The sequence below is a fragment of the Pongo abelii genome, chromosome X (genome assembly GCF_028885655.2).
Source record: "Pongo abelii isolate AG06213 chromosome X, NHGRI_mPonAbe1-v2.0_pri, whole genome shotgun sequence".
NCBI classification, from domain to species: Eukaryota; Metazoa; Chordata; class Mammalia; order Primates; family Hominidae; genus Pongo; species Pongo abelii.
In genome coordinates this window covers 82626324-82649450 of record NC_072008.2, presented here as the reverse complement: position 1 = coordinate 82649450, position 23127 = coordinate 82626324, and the positions used below count along the sequence as shown (strand labels likewise).

The 23127-nt window shown below is 35.0% G+C and overlaps 1 protein-coding gene across 13 annotated transcripts in view; it reads left to right on the top strand.

The window, feature by feature from the left end:
* Positions 1 to 23127, top strand: part of ATRX (ATRX chromatin remodeler) — a 282829-nt gene that overhangs the window by 92018 nt on the left and 167684 nt on the right. For 7 of the 13 annotated variants that reach the window (XM_024240521.3, XM_024240517.3, XM_024240523.3 and 4 more), the window contains 4 exons: positions 679 to 788; positions 4587 to 4654; positions 5000 to 8073; positions 13297 to 13369. In XM_024240521.3, coding sequence (XP_024096289.1) covers positions 679 to 788; positions 4587 to 4654; positions 5000 to 8073; positions 13297 to 13369 — 3325 coding nt within the window. The remainder of the gene's footprint in view (positions 1 to 678; positions 789 to 4586; positions 4655 to 4999; positions 8074 to 13296; positions 13370 to 23127) is intronic. The other 6 variants (XM_063721248.1, XM_024240520.3, XM_054544754.2 and 3 more) reach the window with 3 other exon arrangements.

The following is a 23127-nucleotide window of genomic DNA, read 5'->3' as shown; positions in this document are numbered from 1 at the left end:
CCCTAGTCGTTCTGATGTTTTGCTGCCAAAATAGATATACCTGTAATGTCTTGTTTGTCTTTATTTGGTAATAGTAGACAGTGTTGATATGGAGTGGATAGTGGAGTACACATAGAAAAAAGGCAGGTTAATGACAATTATGGATAGTGTTGAAGTAAATATTAGGAAGGAAATTGGTAATATCATAAAATTACCAAGTTTTTACATACCATATTGATAGGATCTGTGCAGACAATTCCACTTTGAGAATAAAAACCTTTGTGGCATACTTAAGTATAGGATTGCAAAAGAATCTGTTCCATATATGTTACTTACTTCCCCATTCTTTAAGGACTGATACTGAATTTATTTGCAAAGCAATAACAAAATAAAAAAGAGCTCTTAGCCCCTAGTTTTAGAACTTTTTATGGGTTCTCTTAATGTTATTTCGAGTTGTAAAAAATGGCATTTGCATCTGTAAAAGGAAACAATTAGGATTTGTAACTTGGAATTTGCCAAGGTTGTCATGTGCTTAGTAAATCGATAAAATATTAACGTTTTTAACTTGTGTCCAATATGCCATTTTTCTAAGGATTATGAGGTATTTCATTTCTAATACAAAAGTTACAAAATGCTGACTAAAGTAAGTATCTTTTTCTGTGTATAAATGTGTGAATAATAGCCACTCCTTTCTCCTAGAAGATGGGCTTCATGGGATTGTGAGCTGCACTGCTTGTGGACAACAGGTCAATCATTTTCAAAAAGATTCCATTTATAGACACCCTTCATTGCAAGTTCTTATTTGTAAGGTATGTAATGATCTGTTGATATTTCATACTGTAAATATTTGAATGCTTAGCATATACCAGGCCTTTGAGGGCACAGTCTTGAAGAAAGATGGAAATGGTATCTGCCCTTGGAAGACTTCTATTGTAGTGGGGCAAATAGACATACAAAGCCTAAGTGTCACGATAGGGGAGATACTGTGATTATGGGAGCACACCGGAAGCCTATGTAAATAGGATTTGGATGGCTTTCTAGTGGAGAGCTGATATGTGAAATATGAATAAGAATTAGTCTGGTAAGTGAGATTGGTTCATCATGTTCTGGGAAGAGGCAACATAGTATTCAGATACTGGTAGCTGAGGGAGAGCTTGGTGTGTTTGAAAATCTCAAGAGTGGATGTGTGTAATGTTTGTGTTTTATAATCTTTCCCATTATATATCCTACTTCCCCAAATGTAAACTATCTATGTGGAGCAGGGTTTTGACATAACTTGGAGATGATAGAATTAAAAATGTTTTTTATGTGTTGATTATAATTTTAACAGTCTGTGCCACTTTTTTGTTAGTAATACCTTGGAGTTAATTTTAAATATCTATAAATGTGGGTCCGGGATGGTGGCTCATGCTTGTAATCCTAGCACTTTGGGATGCCGAGGCTGGTGGATCACCTGAGGTCAGGAGTTCGAGACCAGCCTGGCTAACATGGTGAAACCCCGTGTCTACTAAAAATACAAAAATTTAGCTGGGCATGGTGGCGGGTCCCTGTAATCCCAGCTACTTGGGAGGCTGAGGCAGGAGAATCGCTTGAACCCGGGAGGTGGAGGTTGCAGCGAGTCGAGATCACGCCATTGTACTCCAGCCTGGGCAACAAGAGGGAAATTTCGTCTCAGTAACTACCTTCCTACCTATAAATGTCAAGGTTATGGTTTTCTTAACTCGTATTCCTGCTAAGATTAATCCTATGTTAGTTTGTTTCCCAATAAAAAGCTGCCTTTGAAATGCAGTGGCAGGCCATGTTTTCCTTGGAATTCTAGCTCTAGATCTTTTCTTGCATGAATTTTTGATAGATTCAGACATGCTTAAATGAACTGTACTTTGTTCTTTAGCAATTTGTATCCCTCCTTCCCTTGAATTCAGTTCAGCCAGGGGCCTATCTAGGGTATGTATTAGAGAGTTTCATTTTAAATTGTGACAGTAGAATCTAATATTGCTGGATTTGTGACATGTATTTGCCTTTCTGTTTTCTTATCTATGTGATTGTCTTTTTTCAAGAACCAGTCTACTGAGCCTAGGCCATTTCACTAATCTGTAGTTTGTATCAGTGAGCACCTTTTCCCTTTCTGCAGTCCCACTGGAAAGACTTTGAAGTCAGTCAAACTTGGATTTGAATAACAACTTTGCCTCTTACTAGTTGTGTGACTTTAGATTTATTTACATATTAATGAAAGTTAGCCTTTTCTCTCATAATATGTCCTACCTTGCATGATAGGTATTTTGATATTTAAAGATTAATATAGATTAATTGTTTAGCTGTATACATAGTAGCTGTTTGTATATGGTGGCTATTAAAATTGCTAACTACCCACATCTAATACATTTTTATGTAGAGCTTTAGTAGCTAGTTGTATGAGACCAGAAATTAGCTTTACTAAAATCTTTTGTAAACTTTTTTTTTTGAGACGGAGTCTTGCTCTGTCGCCTAGGCTGGAGTGCAGTGGCGCGATCTTGGCTCACAGCAACATCCACCTCCTGGGTCAAGCGATTCTCCTGCCTCAGTCTCACGAGTAGCTGGGATTACAGGTGTCTACTACCACACCTGGCTAATTTTTGTATTTTTAGTAGAGACGGGGTTTTACCCTGTTGGCCAGGCTGGTCTTGAACTCCTGACCTCAAGTGATCCACCCACCTCAGCCTCCCAAAGTGCTGGGATTACAGGCATGAGCCACCGCACCCAGCCAAAAATCTTTTATAAACTTTTAAATAAGGAATAGTGGTACTTGAGTGTATGGAAATCTGTTTCAAGGCATTAATTCTTGAGATAGATGTCTGGAAAATACAGACATTGGGTAGTAGGTAGCAGTGTTTATTTCATTTATTTATTTATTTTTGAGGTGGAGTTTCACTCTGTTGCCCAGGCTGGAGTGCAATGGCGTGATCTTGGCTCACTGCAACCTCCCCTCTGGGTTCGAGTGAGTCTCCTGCCTCAACCTTTAGAATAGCTGGGATTACAGGCGCTTGCTACCACACCCGGCTAATTTTTGTATTTTTAGTAGAGACTAGGTTTCGCCATGTTGACCAGGCTGGTCTTGAACTCCTGACCTCAAGTGATTCACCCTCCTCGTGCTCCCAGAGTGCTGGGATTATAGGCATGAGCCACTGCGCCCGGCTGGGGTAGTGCAGTGTTTTTGCTTTGAGTCTCTGAAACATGCACACATACTCCCTTTTTTTTTGAAAAAAATTGTTTTTATTTTTAAAATTTTTGTGGGTTCATGGTAGGTGTATATATTTATGGCATACATGAGATGTTTTAATACTGGCGTGCAATGTAAAATAAGCACATTGTGGAAAATGGGGTATCCATCCCCTCAGGCATTTATCCTTTGAGTTACAAGCAATCTAATTACATTCTTTAAGTTATTTAAAAATGTGCAATTAAGTTGCTATTGACTGTAGTCACCCTATTGTGCTATTAAATAGTAGGTCTTATTCTTTGTATTTTTTTGTACTCATTAACCATCCCCACCTCCTCCCTATCCCCTCACTACCTTTCCCAGCTTCTTGTAACTGTCCTTCATGACATCCTTCATTAGTTCATCCATGAGTTCAATTGTTTTGATTTTTAGATCCCACTTATAAGTGACAACATGCAGTGTTTGTCTTTCTGTGCCTGGCTTATTTCACTTAACATAATGATCTCCAGTTCCTTCCATGTTGTTGCAAATGACAGGATCTCATTCTTTTTTATGGCTGAATAGTACTCCATTGTGTATATGTACCGCATTTTATTTATTTATTTATTTATCTCTTGATGGGCACTTAGGTTGCTTCCCAATCTTTGCTATTGTAAACAGTGGCCTAACAATCATAGGAGTGCCAGTATCTCTTTGATATACTCATTTCCTTTCTTTTGTATATATACTCAGCAGGTGGATTGCTGGATCATACGGTATCTCAATTTTTAGTATTTTTGAGGAATCTCCAAACTGTTTTCTATAGTGATTGTACTCATTTACATTCCTACCAACAGTATACAAGCGTTCCCTTTTCTCCACATCCTTGCCAGCATTTGTTATTGCCTGTCTTTTGGATATAAGCCATTTTAACTGGGGTGAGATGGTATCTTATTACAGTTTTGATTAACATTTCTCTGATAATCAGTGATGGTGAGCAGCTTTTCATATGCCTGTTTGTCATTTGTATGTCTTCTTTGGAGAAATGTCCAGTCTAATCTTTTGCCCATTTTTTGATTGGATTATTCGATTTTTTCCTATAGAATTGTTGGAGCTCTTTATATATTGTGGTTATTAATCCATTGTCAGATGGGCACTTTGCAAAATGTTCTCCCATTCTGTGGGTTGTCTTTTCATTTTGTTGATTGTATCCTTTGCTGTGCAGAAGCTTTTTAACTTGATGTGATCTCATTTGCCAATTTTTGCTTTGGTTGCCTGAGCTTGTGTGATATTGCTCAATAAATCTTTGCCCACACCAGTGTCCTGGAGATTTTCCCCAGTGTTTTTAATTACTTAAAAAAATAAAGTTTTTGTCCTTTATGAATGTTATCAATTTTGAATTAAATTTCCCCTTCCTCTTTTCTTTTAATAGAATTGCTTTAAGTATTACATGAGTGATGATATTAGCCGTGACTCGGATGGAATGGATGAGCAATGTAGGTAGGTAATATAGATGAGCTAACATTCAGTGTTTCCTACTTTTGGGAGGAATTGTTACATAATCATTTTTGAGGTTTGTCTTTCATAGTATCATCATTGATGTCTTTAATGAAAAGTTGTTCTTTTCCATAAAACCCTGGATTTATGTCTAGTTTAAGTTTCTAATAAAGAGTAAGCAGATGACCTAAATTACCACTAAAATTACTGGCAGTAAAATTTAAATTGCATTATAACAAAGAGATTAAAATGAGTTTTGTTGGGAATAATGTTTATTTTTATTTTTTTACATATCTTTTCAGTTTCCTGAAAGAAGGGAGTAATGCTTTAATCTTTAAAACATTTCAGATGGTGTGCGGAAGGTGGAAACTTGATTTGTTGTGACTTTTGCCATAATGCTTTCTGCAAGAAATGCATTCTACGCAACCTTGGTCGAAAGGAGTTGTCCACAATAATGGACGAAAACAACCAATGGTATTGCTACATTTGTCACCCAGAGCCTTTGTTGGACTTGGTCACTGCATGTAACAGCGTATTTGACAATTTAGAACAGTTGTTGCAGCAAAATAAGAAGAAGATAAAAGTTGACAGTGAAAAGAGTAATAAAGTATATGAACATACATCCAGATTTTCTCCAAAGAAGACTAGTTCAAATTGTAATGGAGAAGAAAAGAAATTAGATGATTCCTGTTCTGGCTCTGTAACCTACTCTTATTCCGCACTAATTGTGCCCAAAGAGATGATTAAGAAGGCAAAAAAACTGATTGAGACCACAGCCAACATGAACTCCAGTTATGTTAAATTTTTAAAGCAGGCAACAGATAATTCAGAAATCAATTCTGCTACAAAATTACGTCAGCTTAAGGCTTTTAAGTCTGTGTTGGCTGATATTAAGAAGGCTCATCTTGCATTGGAAGAAGACTTAAATTCGGAGTTTCGAGCGATGGATGCTGTAAGCAAAGAGAAAAATACCAAAGAGCATAAAGTCATAGAGGCTAAGTTTGAAACAAAAGCACGAAAAGGAGAAAAACCTTGTGCTTTGGAAAAGAAGGATATTTCAAAGTCAGAAGCTAAACTTTCAAGAAAACAGGTAGATAGTGAGCACATGTATCAGAATGTTCCAACAGAGGAACAAAGAGCAAATAAAAGTACCGGTGGTGAACATAAGAAATCTGATAGAAAAGAAGAACCTCAGTATGAACCTGCCAACACTTCTGAAGACTTAGACATGGATATTGTGTCTGTTCCTTCCTCAGTTCCAGAAGACATTTTTGAGAATCTTGAGACTGCTATGGAAGTTCAGAGTTCAGTTGATCATCAAGGGGATGGCAGCAGTGGAACTGAACAAGAAGTGGAGAGTTCATCTGTAAAATTAAGTATTTCTTCAAAAGACAACAGAGGAGGTATTAAATCAAAAACTACAGCTAAAGTAACAAAAGAATTATATGTTAAACTCACTCCTGTTTCCCTTTCTAATTCCCCAATTAAAGGTGCTGATTGTCAGGAAGTTCCACAAGATAAAGATGGCTATAAAAGTTGTGGTCTGAACCCCAAGTTAGAGAAATGTGGACTTGGACAGGAAAACAGTGATAATGAGCATTTGGTTGAAAATGAAGTTTCATTACTTTTAGAGGAATCTGATCTTCGAAGATCCCCACGTGTAAAGACTACACCCTTGAGGCGACAGACAGAAACCAACCCTGTAACATCTAATTCAGATGAAGAATGTAATGAAACAGTTAAGGAGAAACAAAAACTATCAGTTCCAGTGAGAAAAAAGGATAAGCGGAATTCTTCTGACAGTGCTATAGATAATCCTAAACCTAATAAATTGCCAAAATCTAAGCAATCAGAGACTGTGGATCAAAATTCAGATTCTGATGAAATGCTAGCAATCCTCAAAGAGGTAAGCAGGATGAGTCACAGTTCTTCTTCAGATACTGATATTAATGAAATTCATACAAACCATAAGACTTTGTATGATTTAAAGACTCAGGCAGGGAAAGATGATAAAGGAAAAAGGAAACGAAAAAGTTCTACATCTGGCTCAGATTTTGATACTAAAAAGGGCAAATCAGCTAAGAGCTCTATAATTTCTAAAAAGAAACGACAAACCCAGTCTGAGTCTTCTAATTATGACTCAGAATTAGAAAAAGAGATAAAGAGCATGAGTAAAATTGGTGCTGCCAGAACCACCAAAAAAAGAATTCCAAATACAAAAGATTTTGACTCTTCTGAAGATGAGAAACACAGCAAAAAAGGAATGGATAATCAAGGGCACAAAAATTTGAAGACCTCGCAAGAAGGATCATCTGATGATGCTGAAAGGAAACAAGAGAGAGAGAATTTCTCTTCAGCAGAAGGCACAGTTGATAAAGACACGACCATCATGGAATTAAGAGATCGACTTCCTAAGAAGCAGCAAGCAAGTGCTTCCACTGATGGTGTCGATAAGCTTTCTGGGAAAGAGGAGGGTTTTACTTCTTTGGAAGTTAGAAAAGTTGCTGAAACTAAAGAAAAGAGCAAGCATCTCAAAACCAAAATATGTAAAAAAGTACAGGATGGCTTATCTGATATTACGGAGAAATTCCTAAAGAAAGACCAGAGTGATGAAACTTCTGAAGATGATAAAAAGCAGAGCAAAAAGGGAACTGAAGAAAAAAAGAAAACTTCAGACTTTAAGAAAAAAGTAATTAAAATGGAACAACAGTATGAATCTTCATCTGATGGCACTGAAAAGTTACCTGAGCGAGAAGAAATTTGTCATTTTCCTAAGGGCATAAAACAAATTAAGAATGGAACAACTGATGGAGAAAAGAAAAATAAAAAAATAAGAGATAAAACTTCTAAAAAGAAGGATGAATTATCTGATTATGCTGAGAAGTCAACAGGGAAAGGAGATAGTTGTGACTCTTCAGAGGATAAAAAGAGTAAGAATGGAGCATATGGTAGAGAGAAGAAAAGGTGCACATTGCTTGGAAAGAGTTCAAGGAAGAGACAAGATTGTTCATCATCTGATACTGAGAAATATTCCATGAAAGAAGATGGTTGTAACTCTTCTGATAAGAGACTGAAAAGAATAGAATTGAGGGAAAGAAGAAATTTAAGTTCAAAGAGAAATACTAAGGAAATACAAAGTGGCTCATCATCATCTGATGCTGAGGAAAGTTCTGAAGATAATAAAAAGAAGAAGCAAAGAACTTCATCTAAAAAGAAGGCAGTCATTGTCAAGGAGAAAAAGAGAAACTCCCTAAGAACAAGCACTAAAAGGAAGCAAGCTGACATTACATCCTCATCATCTTCTGATATAGAAGATGATGATCAGAATTCTATAGGTGAGGGAAGCAGTGATGAACAGAAAATTAAGCCTGTGACTGAAAATTTAGTGCTGTCTTCACATACTGGATTTTGCCAATCTTCAGGTATGCAAAAATAAATAAAAAATTCATAATTTGTACTTCCCCCTCTTGAGTTACTACATTGTTTAATTTTCCCTGAAGCTAATCAAATTTAGGGTTACTACTTAGGAGAATACCACTTAAAAATTATTTAAGAGTTTATTAAAAAAATTTTTCCTTTTATTTTTATGCTGCCATTGGAAGATATTTTGAACATTGCTAGTATTCAGTATCAGGGATCCCAAATTTGTTGAGTAAATGACAAAATTTCTTTATCAATGTTTAGTGCTTTTCTCTGGAGTAATGAGCAGAAGGAAAAGCAGACTGGTGCCAGTGGTTCAGTAGCTATTTAGTTATATAATGGAAGTGAGTGCTTGGTACTGGTATGACATGGTATGTCAAAATTTTAACTGCCATGCATATGGCTTTTTAAGTTTGAACAGATAACTTTGTGTCTCATGAAATCCCCTTTAATTATTTTTAATTTACCTCATTAAAACCCTTTGTTGATGCTTATTAACTAGTTTCTAATGACATGAACAGATGTTTTTCTTTTAAAAACACTGTCAAAATAAAGGAAGGAAGAAAATCCAAACATTAGCTGGATTAGCCTACCCTGATGAGGTAGAGTACTAGGAACATTAAAGTTTGGGTCAGCTGGTGAATGAAAATATTTTTATGAATTAATTAAAATTAATCTTTAAAAATTTATGAAAAATAATTTTAGAAGTTTTTATTATTGAAGTTATTTTAAAAATCAGTTGTATAATAAATGTGTATTGGTCATTTGTCTTTTTTTTTAAGTCAGTAAGACCTGTAAGTTCTATGGATACTCATAATTTATTTTAAAATTTTTATAAAGTTGGTTTTACATAAAATTGTATTTCCAACATAGGTAGAATTTAAAATTTTTTCCTTTCAGTTCTTATGTTACAGTTTTCAATTTATCCCAATTGGATTTTAATGGAATTAATTTGAATCTTGGCTATTTTTTAAATTTTAATTTTTAATTTTGTAGAGATGAGGTCTTGCTATGTTACCCAGGCTGGTCTTGAACTCCTGGCATCAAGCAATCCTTCCACCTCAGCCTTCCAAAGTGTTGGAATTACAGGCATGAGCTACTGTGCCCAGCAAAATCTTGTTTTTTAATAAAACTTTACATTTCTTTTATGGAGTACTTATGACTTGACTTGAAAACCACATGTGATATGCATGGTGTGTGCTTCAATTGAATGCTCTGCTATATCAGATGACTAGATGGAGCTCTGTTTGTGTGGCTATTGTAACTTCAAGTTCACAGTTTCTTACCTGAAATTCTTGGGATCTATTGTGTTTCAGAATTTGCAACTTTTTGGTTTTTAGAAAAATAATAGAGAGCAGTTACTATATATTTTATAAAAGCTCCAGTGGGGCCTGATGCAACACCAGATAATCAAACACATAGTATTTCTGCAGCCAAACATTTGAAGATTCACATTTAAAGGAATAAGCAGTTTAGACCAGGTTTTGCTGCCAGATTGTCTTTGGTACCCTCTTACAGAAACTTTCCATTTTGAGAGTGTTTTAGATTTCAAAATTATATATAAGGGATTGTGGACTTATATTAAAAATACAGAATCTAATACTTACTTTGATGTCAAATCAATGTTTTAGTTGTTAGGTTAACTGTGAAAATCCTTATTAAGGATTAGAGTTTAAGAATAATAAATTGTGTTTAAAAATTAGTTAAAAATCCATTAAAAATTATGTATCACTGAGCTAATTTTATTTCTGATTTTATTTATTTGGATCTTCTCTCTTTTTTTCTTAGTCTGGCTATTTTTAAACTTTGGAAAATTGGTTTCTGTGATTAAACAGTTTCACTGGTGAAATCAATATATTTGATTTCAAGTATTTTACTACTTTTCTTAAGATCTCACTTGATTTATTGATACCTATGAAAGTTTCTGTTATGCACCTCTCATGTTGAGAATTATTTAGTGTAATAATTAATATGAATTCATTAGGCCTTAAGGGATGGTGATATATGGCAAATACTCAATTGATGCATCTCTTGATAATTACTTATCTCAGTACTGATCTAGATCACTGTGTTCCATTTTGATTTATTTAACTTTGATCTGAAGGACAAATAGGCTGATGGGGAGTAAACTTTTTCTCAGGTGTGTATCAAGAGAAACTGAGAATTTGTCACTTCAGCAAATGCCAGTCCTTCAACTGCTTGGTGAAATAAGCCTTGTTGAGATTTTCTTTACCCTGGATATTTTTGGGGACTAAGCTGATTATTTGTGATGAAATAAGAAAGAAGATAAATTTGTTAGGGAATTTAACCTGTGAAAAATTGGGCCTTGTCAATAGAAACAAGCAGAATAGAATATGAGTGCCTTGAAAATAAGCGCTGTGTAAAAAGTTCTGTTTTTAAAGATAAGTTTGCGTGTGAGCTAATGTTATGATATTCCTTCAGAATTTACTTACATGCTTATATAAGCATGCTGAATTTATGTGCTCCTCTGTCTAACTTAATTTTAGGTCACAGTTTTAGAAGGTTAAAAGAAAAACCCTGCCCCCTATTGAGTTTAGAGGATTCCAGTTTATTCACCGTATTTGGGTATCATATTACAGCTACAGTATTTTCCTAGAAATTGGGGCTTGGTAATGGCATGAATAACTAAGATGAAGAACATGATCCTAGGAGATTGCAGTTTAATGCAAGACAGACATAGAGAAGTCATTAAAAAAAGTAACAGAAGAAAGATATAAAACTAGAATGGGGCCTGTAATCCCAGCACTTTGGGAGGCCAAGGTGGGTGGATCATCTGAGGTCAGTAGTTCGAAACCAGCCTGGCCAACATGGTGAAACCCCATCTCTACTAAAAATACAAAAAAATTAGCCAGGTGTAGTGGCACACACCTGTAATCCCAGCTACTTGGGAGGCTGAGGCAGGAGAATCGCTTGAACCCAGGAGATGGAGATTGCAGTGAGCTGCAATCACGCCACTGCACTCCAGCCTGGGTGACAGAGCGAGACTCCATCTCAAAACAAAAACAACAACAAACACAACAAACTATAATGGGGCTACACAATAAATGGCAAGTGAGCTATTTAAATATTTGGGGAAATATTTAGAAGAATAGTTGGCATTTGAACTTCAAAGGATAGGTCAAATTTTGAAAGGTGTAGTAAAGAGGGAGTGACAGTACTATTACTAATTATATTTCATTTGAAGATTGGTCTGTTTGAATGAGATATTTATTGTGAGTTTGCTGGGATATTATGAAATCTCTTCTCTCTCTCTCTCTTTTTTTTTTTTTTTTTTTTTTTTGAGTTGGAGTCTCACTCTGCCACCCAGGCTGGAGTGCAGTGGTGCAATCTCGGCTCACTGCAATCCCTGCTCACTGCAACCTCTGCCTTCCGGGTTCAAGCGATTCTCGTGCCTCATGCTCCCGGGTAGCTGAGATTACAGGTGCATGCCACCACATCGGCTAATTTTTGTATTTTCAGTAGAGACGGGGTTTCTCCATGTTGGCCATGCTGGCCTCGAGCTCCTGACCTCAAGTGATCTGCCCGCCTCAGCCTCCCAAAGTGCTGGCATTACAAGCTTGAGCCACCACGCCTGGTCTTATTTAGTGTATTTCTATCCTGAGCCTGTAGGTGTCTGTTTTCTTTATAGATTTTTTCCTCCATTTCTCTTCAACATTTTATTGTGAAAAACATTTAAGTATACACCAAAGCATCTACGATAATATTATACTGTATTTTCTTGATAACATATCTGTATATCCTTCTGTCTATCCATCAGTATATCTTTTTTTTTTGCCTTTTTAGCTTTTTATTTTGCATAATTATAAATCCACAGAAATTTGTAAAAAAAGAAAAAATACAGGGAGGTCTCAGATACCCTTTACTTAGTTTGCCTCAAGGGTAATATCTTGTAACTCTAGTACAGTGTCAAAACCAGAAAACTGAAGATTTATTCAGATTTCACCAGTTTCACATTCACTCATTTGTGTGTGTGTAAGTATAGTTCAGTGCAGTTGTACCACATGTGTATCTTTGTATAATCACCACCACAACTGATATATCAAACCAGTTCCATTATCACAAGGCTCCCTTGTGATACTGCTGTCCTTACCTCTATTCCTGACATCTGGCAACTAGTAATCTGTTCTTCATCACTGTAATTTTGCTATTTTGAAATGGAATCATGAAGTATATCACCTTTTGAGATTGGCTTTTTTCACTTAGTATAACACCCTTAAAATCTTTGATGCATTTCAAATTAAATGGTAGACATCAGTATACTTCTCCTGAAATACTTAAGCATGCATAGTATTAGCCTACAGTTTGATATTTCAGTTTTTCTTTTGAAGTAAAATTTATATAGAATGAAATGCCCAAACTTAACCTCTTTAGATTTTTTTTTTTTTTTTTTTTTTGAGACAGAGTTGTTACCCAGGCTGGAGTGCAGTGGTGTGATCTTGGCTTACTGCAACCTCCGCCTCCCAGGTTCAAGTGATTCTCCTGCCTCAGCCTCCCTAGTAGCTGGGATTACAGGCACACACCACCATGCCTGGTTAATTTTTGTGTTTTTAGTAGAGACGGGATTTCGCCATGTTGGCCAGGCTGGTCTGGAACTCCTGACCTCAGGTGATCGCCCGCCTCGGCTTCTCAAAGTGCTGGGATTACAGGCGTGAGCCACCTCGCCTGGCCCTCTTCAGATTTTTAATCAAAATATAGGAATGTAGCTTTTTATAAGAAAATAAGTTTTACTGTACTGAATTGTATCTCTGGGTAACTCAGGTCACAAATACCATACACATTCAACTGCATTTTAAAATTACTTGCTTCTACCAAAATATTAATACTGGTTTTGCTATTCCTCGAAGATACGGCACCAGTTAACGTCAAAATTAAAATGGACCAGTACGAAGGTTATTGTGGCTAGAAACTTATGCTAATATGATGGCTGTTGATACAGAATTGTTACTGAGAAGGGTGGACTTTAAAAGCCTTGTGCCCTGGGAAGGAACTCTGAAATATATAAGTTCCAGCTATTTATCATTTTGCTGCTGGCACTTCACAAATAACCTGTTTTCTATAAGAATGCTTTTTACTCATATTTTGGAGTCCAGAGTTTAGACCCCACTTAGTTTGCTTTAAAGTTTTTGGCTTTCAGTTTTATTTTACATGGTTTTAATTATATAGCTTATTTAAAGCTAATTTTAAGTACACTTTTTTCCCTCAAGGAGATGAAGCCTTATCTAAATCAGTGCCTGTCACAGTGGATGATGATGATGACGACAATGATCCTGAGAATAGGTATGATTCCATCTGTAAGGACTTTAAAAAGATTATAACACACCCTAGGCATGGGCACAAACAGCAGCAACGGAACAGCAAGCAGGTTGTAAAAACCAGGAGTGCCTGCCTTAGAAAGACTCGCTCACAGTCTTCCTGCAAGTTTGAAAGAAAGGCCAGAAAATGGGCTAAAACTCAGAAACCTTAAGAGAAAGTAATATCATTATTTACACACCTAGCATAGGGTGTGTTATAAATACAGAACTGTCAATTTTATGTTTCTATGTAAACTGCAATAATTTTTTTTGGAATAATTTATTTTGACAGATTATTGATGAAAGTAAATCATATCTCAATAAATTGGTGACAACAGACATCTCCTCTATATTTGACTATTGTTAATTGCCATCCAATATGGTGGTCCTATTTATTAAGGCCTGTTGAGAATAAACAAAAAGAGAGATTACTCAGATACTTAAGATTAAGAAATTGCTTTCAAAATAAGTGTCAATTTACAAGGTATCTAGACTGAGTTAGAGTTTAACCAGTTTTCAAATAAAATAGAAATATACGGTATGAGAGCATTTACTTTAATAAGACTTAATAGGTTTAAATGTCAACAGTGTAGCCTATACAGATATACTTAAGTAAGGGGCAGCTGGGTGAAGAAAAAAAAAAGACACTATCAATGTAGTGAAGAATAAGGAAAACAACAGTATTAAAGACTATAGCTATAATGTTTCAACATAACTTTTAAACACTTCCTGGACAATAGCATACCCTGTGCTCATAATCTTCAACAAGAAGATAGCGTGGTATAGTGCATGGAATTTTGGAATAATGGGCATAAGGGTATCTGATTTCTAACATTTTTAACAACTGTCTGTGTCATCATGGGCAAGTGACTTTACCTTTGTCAAAAATTTACTATATTTAAGAAGAAAAAGTTGGGCGAAATTTTCTCTAATTCTAGTACCTAAAAATCCATGATAGATTTGAGATGATTTCATTAAAGAGCACTACATTAACCATTCATTTATTCCTAATAGTAAGTTCTAACATTAAGAAAACATAAAAATATACATGTAGTTTTCTGTCATAATTTTGTAAGAAATAAACTGACTTAGTAAATGCCCTGGGTTCAGCTGTTAGTTTCGCTCTTTTATATCTTGCTGATGCTGTTAGGTTTCTCTGTTTCAAAGGTCAGCATTCTGCTAATTAACAGAAGAATGTTTTTATTAAGGTGAATGAACAGTTTTATTTTATACTTTTGAATACAGCTTAATTGTGGACACAAATATTCAGATTCTGCTTGCCTACTTTTTTAAATTTAAAAATGTATATCCATTTATTTTATGGAATAGGTGGTAGGTTCCAGAATGGAGTGATAAGGGCATGCAATTTATTCATCAGGGATTTTACATTATATCATCACAGCCAGATACTGAAAGCATTTAAAATTTTATTCTTTTTAAAGATACTTTAATTTTTCTTCATTTATATTTGCTACTATTTGATTTTCTATACATCATGAGGCCTCAGATGTTACTCAAAGGCTAATAATGTTTTAAACATTCTATAGCTTAATTTAACTGTGAATGATTTACTTTAATTTCATATTTAACCACCAAATAAGAGTGTTGTTAAGGTATAATTTTTTTGTGTGTGTGTTAGAGCTTGTCAAAATATAAATATCATTTTCAACTTTTAAGTTACCTGATCGTATCTCTCTGTAACTGGCAAGTATTTTATTGGAAAGTATCTTTAATTCCACCTTGAATTTGTGATTAAAAAATACAACCCTGTTGAGTACTTTTGAGAAGAATTGAATTTTATCTTGAGCATGTCTTTCTATACTCAGTTTAATGTGTTTTTATAAAATATACAATTTATTAACTTGTTTAATATTCACTATACCAAAGAGATATCTAATACCCATGGGTTATGTAGTCATGATGGGGATACAAATACTTTCTTGCACCATTTTAGTATAGATTATATATTTGAGCATATTTGAATATGCACTAAGCAACTTAAAAAATTCATTTGCAGATCACGATTAAGTCTTAGAATTATTTTTCTAACTTCCTAATTTTTGAGTAGGTTGTATTTTGGTAGACAGCATATTGTAATTGTATGTAAATTTGTACACAATTGTGTATAAATTGTGTATAAATCTTATATGCTTTGTCTTTTTAGCAGTATTGTAATACATTTTCAGTGTTGGTGTTTATGGAGCGATAGTGTATTATTGCAAATGGTTAACTATTTGGATGCAATAAATTTTTGTAAACCTTTTTTCTTGTTCAAGCATTTAATTTTAATAATAATGTTACTTTTTTATATCATGAGAGTTGACATAATTTGTTATTAAAATATAGAGGCTAGTTTGTAGCCAAAGAAGTTTTGAAATTTTGAAATTTAGGATGTAAATACTTTTAATTCCCCTAACATATATACTTATATATATTTGTGTGAAAGTTTTGCAACAGATTTAACTACTATTTTTCTGTTTTAAGGCTATGATAGCTTTTGAGGGCATTTAAAAAACTTAGTCATATCCTGAATATTTTAGTAAATGTGAATACATTTCTGTTTTAGCATACTATTATGTAGCATCACTCATATTTGAAAGTAAATGTATACTATTATGAGACAGAGTGGTCTAACCTATAAATTAATTTATATTTAATTGGATTTACTTAATGAACAAGGACAGAATATTATAGGTTGATCAACACTTGTATGTTTCTGGTTTAGCTTTTTATTAAAAAAAGTAGACTAATCATATATTTTGAATTTTATATAACTGAAAATTTATTTCAAATTTTTAGAGCTTAGGCTTTATGTCGTTTTTCAATGGCAGAATAATAATACCAAATAGGTTGTCAGGTTTTCAAATTTATACACGTAATTTTAAAGTAATATATTTGAATGTGCCATTAGGGTAGGGTTTCATTGGCCTTTTAAATACCTGTTAGTTGGATTTTGAATTGGTTCTTTCTTTGAAAAGACATCTATTCATATAATTTATTTCAATTCAATAATTAGGCTGGCATTGAAAATACATCATAATTCCTTTATATGTTCAATATAACTGGGGATATTTTGACCAAACATTTTCTAATAATATCATATATTTTAATTTAATATCTACTGGGAATGAGCCTCAAGTAATACGATAGTAGTGTGTTCAAGTTTTAACAGTATTAGTTTTGAGGATCATTAAACTAGGCTTGTCTTTAGAGATTGCATACTGAACAATCACTGAAGAGACCATTTATCCCAAAAAAGAATTATCTTTTGAAATTTCTTTATTCGCTTATTTTGCAGGATGTGAGAAATATTTACAATTGAGCTTTTGAGAGCAAAAGACCAAAGTGCTAGGTTTTTCTAAATAAGCATTCTTTCTCCCTGACAACTTTGACTAAGAGCTGAGATTTCTACATGGATGTCTGCTCCCCTAACAAACACATTTACTTTATTGTTGAAATGTGCTTAATTGGGTCTAGTAATACTCCACATTTTTTCTCATAATTTCTCTGTGGGTGTGACTAAATGCTTTTTTTTTAATAGAAGCGAAATTTGATGTGGAGATTGCTAAAAAAAAATTGTCCCATTGTTATATTTAATTATATTGGGACTAGACCATAGCATTTTAAATTTCCAACTGTTGTTGTATCATTTGATGATAATTTTGTGTTTCAAACTAGAAAATATGCTAATGATTTTTTTTTTCCTACTGGCTTGGTGTGGGTATTCTGTTGATGAAGGCTCTGTACTGTTAATCCAGCATATTTTCGGAGGAAACTAATGATTTCTGGATGTTATTTATGCCTGAGAAGATATTTAATGATTGTTTACCTGATTTCAGCACAATTAATGGCATGGGTATATCACAAGTCCCTTAATCGTTTGATGTTCACTTTGCTTTCATTTTAAACACTTTTTCAAATGTCTGTCTCCTACACATGTTGTCTATTCTCTATGCAAATTTGCTAAATTTGGAATAATTTTTTCTGTGATTTTTTTTTGTGGTAGTTCTGTTTCGTTAGCAAAACTTCTTTGATTCTCCTTTATTGTACTTGAAAAACAAAGGTGGCATTTTAAATTAAGTATTTTACTTGTTTTTCCATTTGAGTAAGGGTTTTAAATATCTAGCAATTTTACGGTAATTTTTTTTTTCAATTTCCTTTGTCTATATAGCACAGGTAAGTATTGCAAGTCATTTAAGTATGACACAGGTGTCCAGCCAGTAGATAAGATCTACTTGTAGATATCTGAACTGGCTGTAGTTGTTACTGGCTTTCTTTTTTCTACTAGAATTCCCAGTCAGGAAAGACATATGATGTGTAGTGGTGACCTTTGTCCTTCTATGGTCAAGATTTAAACATTATAACCAGTGTTTCTTTCTTGTTCTCTGTTCTTTGGTGATATTGGGACTTCCAGAAAATAAGAAATAGGTCTTCCTCAAAAAAGAAAAAAAAAAAAAAGAGAAAAAGGAAGAGTTTGGATTTCTAGTGTTAGCAAAAGTGATTCATTTTTCTGACTTAATATCCTTTGTCTTTAACTTTGAAATTTCAAAATAAAATTTTGAAATTTGAGATGAGTAAATTCTGTTTTCATTTTTCAAGTATAAAAATATTGAACTAGTTATTTAATATGATCAGATTTCCCATATTAATTTGAATATATTTTTTCTTGTTAAAATGCCTTTAAAACTGGTTTAGATTTTTGTATAAAATTAGGGAATACACATGTAATAATTCAGGCCTATTGAAACATAAGAGTCTGTATGAATTATTAATAACTGTGGGTTCTTAATTTCATAGTTTTTATTGTTCTACCTCCAAGATTTTTTTAAAAAGTCATTTGATATTAATTTTCCTGGTACCCTCACCGAAAAGGATACAGAGCTACTTTTCATTAACTACCCACATTGTAGGATTTGCGACTAAAAAAAAATATTTCAAACCATTGTTTAGCTTTTTGATTATTTGGTGACTTCATTATTATCTTGTGAATTGCACCATTTTGGGGTACAGATCATTATGCCTTAGTTATATATATATATATATATATATATTTTTTTTTTTTTTTTTTTGGAGACAGAGTCTTGCTCTGTCACCCAGGCTGGAGTGCAGTGGCATGATCTTGGCTCACTGCAGCCTCCACTTCCCTGTTTCAAGCAATTCTCCTGCCTCAGCCTCCTGAGTAGCTGAGATTACAGGCACCCGCCAGCACACCTGGCTAATTTTTGAATTTTTAGTAGAGACGAGATTTCACCGTGTTGGCCAGGCTGCTCTCGAACTCCTGACCTCAAGTGATCCTCCTGCCTCGGCCTCCCAAAGTGCTGGGATTACAGGCGTGAGCCACTGTGCCTGACCAGTCATATTTTTTAATAGAAAACTTAATATCAAGATACTAATTTTGAACCTGAGTTAAAATATATACTAATATGAATTTTGAAGAATTCCATATTCCATAACTTTTTTTTTTTTTTTTTGAGACAGAATCTTGCTTTGTCACCCAGGCTGGAGTGCAGTGGCATGATCTCCGCTCACTGCAACCTCTGCCTCCTGGGTTCAGGTGATTCTCTTGCCTCAGCCTCCCGAGTAGCTGGAACAACAGGTGCCTGCCACCATGCCCTGCTAATTTTTGTATTTTTAGTAGAGACAGGGTTTTGCAATGTTGGCCAGGCTGGTCTCAAACTCCTGACCTCAGGTTATTCGCCTGCCTTGGCCTCCCAAATTGCTGGGATTACAGGCGTGAGCCATCGTGCCCGGCCACGTGTTTTGTTTTTTAATTCCTATCCCTTAAATATATGACATTTATTAAAACAAAGCCTCACACCCTACTAAAATATTTAACATTCCTTGGCTATACTCCTTTGAATTATTTTACATATCAAACTTTAAAATGTGGTGTGATGCTTTAGTACTACGTATACTTAAGTACCTCTAAAGAGCATGCATTTAAACCCATTATCTTTTTTAGAATTCTGTAAATTAAGTACTCTATTATGATATTGTACACAAAAACCAATTTTTAAGCAAATTTTATCACCTTGTTTATGGATGCCCAGTATTTTGGCCTTCTAAAAATATATTTTTTTCCAGCAATTTTCTTCAAACCTGTTCTCAGAACCTCTTAAAAGATAAAATGGTAATTGTAGAATGTATCTCAGATGGCCTATCGTGCCATTTAGAGTGCATACTGGCTTAAATATGTTTAAAACTCCTTTTATAGTCTTTTATAGTCTTTAAAAAATCAAGCTGGATGCAGTGGCTCACACTTGCAATCCCAATGCTTTGGGAGACTGAGGTGGGAGGATCACTTGAGGCCAGGAGTTTAAGACCAGCCTGGGCAACATAGTGATACCTTGTCTCTACTAAAAAAAAAAAAAAAAAAAAAAAATTAGCTGGGCATGGTGGTACATGCCTGTAGTTCCAGCTACTCAGGATACCGAGGCAGAATGATTGCTTTAACCCAGGAGTTCAAGGTTACAAGGATCTGTGTTTGTGCCACTACATTCTAGCCTGGGCAACAGAGCAAGACTGTCTCTAAAATAAAATTAAAAAAAAATTAAAGCTTGAATTCTTGCATTTCTAAATACATAAATTTGAAATATGCGAAATACACATATTTTTAAAAATGGGGGTCAGTGCAGTGGCTCATGCCTGTAATCCCAGAACTTTGGGAGGCTGAGGTGGATGGATCACCTGAGGTCAGGAGTTTGAGACCATCCTGGTCAACATGGTGAAAGCCTGTTTCTAATAACACTACAACAATTAGCTGGGTGTGGTGGCACACACCTGTAGTCCTACGTACTCGGGAGGCTGAGGCAGGAGAATTGCTTGAACCTGGGAAGCAGAGGTTGCAGTGAGCCTCCTGCACTCCAGGTTGAGATCGTGCTACTGCGCTTCAGCCTGGGTGAAAGAACAAGACTCTGTCTGAAAAAAAAAAAAAAAAAAGGGATCATCTGTATTTGCCCAGGCATTCATTAGCATACAAGTGTTAACGAGTAGAGAGTATAGTGCTGGCACAGTAAAATTAATAGCAGATTGGGATTTAGGATCTTAGGTTCTACTCCTGACTTTGCCACTGGTTAGCTTTGTTTCTTTGGCTGAGTCATTTCCTATATCTATGCCTGTTTCCTCATCTTTAGAATGACAAAGCTGTACTGTAAGGTTTGTCCTTCTGGCTCTAACATTTTGTATTGCTTTTGTTATGGCTCGAAACCTCCCTGGTGCAAGAGGTCCTTCTCTTGATTGCATTTTAAGAAACTCAACGTTTTGAATTATTGATTTACCTATCAGCAAGAGGTGGTTTACTTTCCTTTCCTGTTTGAGCGCTTAAACAAGAGACATTACTCATTTCCTTTCTAGATAGGATTGGAGTTAATGAAGGCTTTCTTGGCTTTCTCCTATGTTTTTTTTTTTTTTTTTTTTTTTTTTTTTCCAATTGCTTGTTTGTCATTGTGTTGTTGGGCTCACTTCTTATTATTTTATTTGTGCTTTCTTTTAGTAATGGTGTTATCTTGGTGTTCATTATGTACTTTGGAAGACTTAGTATATGTGGGTTTTGGGGTCCTATTTATTTTCTCATGCGCCAGTTCCGATCATTGTTTGTTTGTGGGTTTTTACCCTTCCTCCCATATTGTTTTGCTTTCTCCCCCTCTCCCTTCCCTCCCTTTCAGGAAAATGGAGGAGTGGCTCCATTACTTCTGGCTCTGCCCAGGTTTTCTGCCACAAGAGTGGCACGGCCTGTGCCTCTAATGCTTCTGATAGAGTCGTGACTGCTTTGGATGCTACACCTGCCCCAAGATGTAATATTGAGCATTGAGATTCCAGGGGCAGTACATCGTCCTGGAAAGCCTCAAGAAAGGAAACTTCAGAGCAAACAGAATCTACTAGGGATCATGACTATACATCCATCACATGCATACCAGCATGGGTCCAGCCAAGGCCTCCAAAATGATGCTTTGCCAGCCTCAGCTGGTTCTCAAGTGATGATATCCTTGAAGTCTCTGTGGCCCGTGACTCCAGAGTTAAGGTAGTGGAGTTTCCCTTTAAAGCATCTCACAGCAGGCTTTGTAGATGGGACACATCTCACTTCAACATGCTTGCTGACTACTCAGGTTGAAGGTCAGCCTCAGCCCTTAGGTCCATTAAATTAAGTTCTAATTTTGAAATGTAGGTTATTATGTTATAGGCTAGGTTTATGGTAGACTGGGTCTTTGACATATTGGACTTCAGTAATAACTTATGCAAAATGATTCAACTTATTCTTTTTAGGGCTTACTTTACATAGCTATAAATTAGGTTTTCCTTTGGACAAAAGGTGTTAGAGGGCAAAAATAAAGCCTTTAGCCAGGTAGTCTCCATCACTCTGTATATAATTTGTGATTTGGAGAAAAATGACCTGAAGTTTGTAATTTTTCGGCTTCTGAATGTACTATGATTGTTCTATATGTTATGATCTTACTGAAAGTTGTCGCTAAGTTGTAATTCTACAGTATGTGGATCTGATTTCACTTTATATAATTTATTAATAGGTATACAATTGTATTTTATTTCATGTACATCATATTTCTTAGTCTAATGACAGTGCAGAACCTGAGAATGCATTAAGTAGGTTTACGTATTGTGACTTTCCGTTTTTTAGTAGACATATTCTTTGGAGACTAGGATTTGAAAGAAGAAAAATTACGTGATTTCCTACAATTAACAACCAAATCTTTATAGTTAATAGGAATTTTTTAAAGACTTTTTTTGAACTTGTAAACACAAGCTGAAATCAGGTTGTTGAACTAGAGATTAGGAATTGTATTTTTGTTGGCTGTTTAGTGTTCAACCCAAATGATGGTATGAGCTCTTGTACTTGCAAGTAAACTGTGTTTTTCCATTTCTAATCTAGTATTCAATGCTTCACATATTTTATACACACACACACACACATATTTATTTGTCCCAAAATTCATTATTCAGATTAGTTTGAGGAAGTTTTTCTGGTCCATGAGAAATGACAGTGTAGTATTGCTGAAGATGGTTTTAATATATACCAACAGAAAAAAAAAAGTGCTATGCCAGACATAGAAATTTGCTGCTAACATTTTATTTTAGTATCTTCTAGTCTTTTTTAGGGACATACAAATTTTAGAAGTTTTTTTTTTTTTTAAATAGAACTTTATTGTGGTTTATAAATTACTTTTTCACTGAATATTAATAAATATTTTCTATCTTAATCTTATTTAGAATATCATTTTAATTTCTATCTCTTATGGATAATCATGTGAAAATACTATTTAATCAGTTTCTGATATTGAATGTTTAAACGTTTTCTCACCCTTTGCTATTGCAGACAACATTGTAATAAACATACATGATTTTTTTTTTCTTTTGAGACGGAGTTTTGTCGCTCAGGTTGGAGTGCAATGGCATGATCTCAGCTCACTGCAACCTCCGCCTCCCGGGTTCAAGCAATTCTCCTGCCTCAGCCTCCTGAGTAGCTGGGATTACAGGCGTGCGCCACCACACCCAGCTAATTTTCGTACTTTTAGTAGAGACAGGGTTTCGCCATGTTGGCCAGGCTAGTCTTGTACCCCTGACCTCAGGTGATCTGCCTGCCTCTGCTTCCCAAAGTGCAGGGATTACAGGCATGAGCCACCACGCCTGGCTGAAATTTTTTTTAAAAAGATGATTTTAGAGAATTTTTCCAGAAAGATGTATTTCTTCAATTTAAAGGATTTCCCTTTATTCTGAAACTGTTTCCTAATT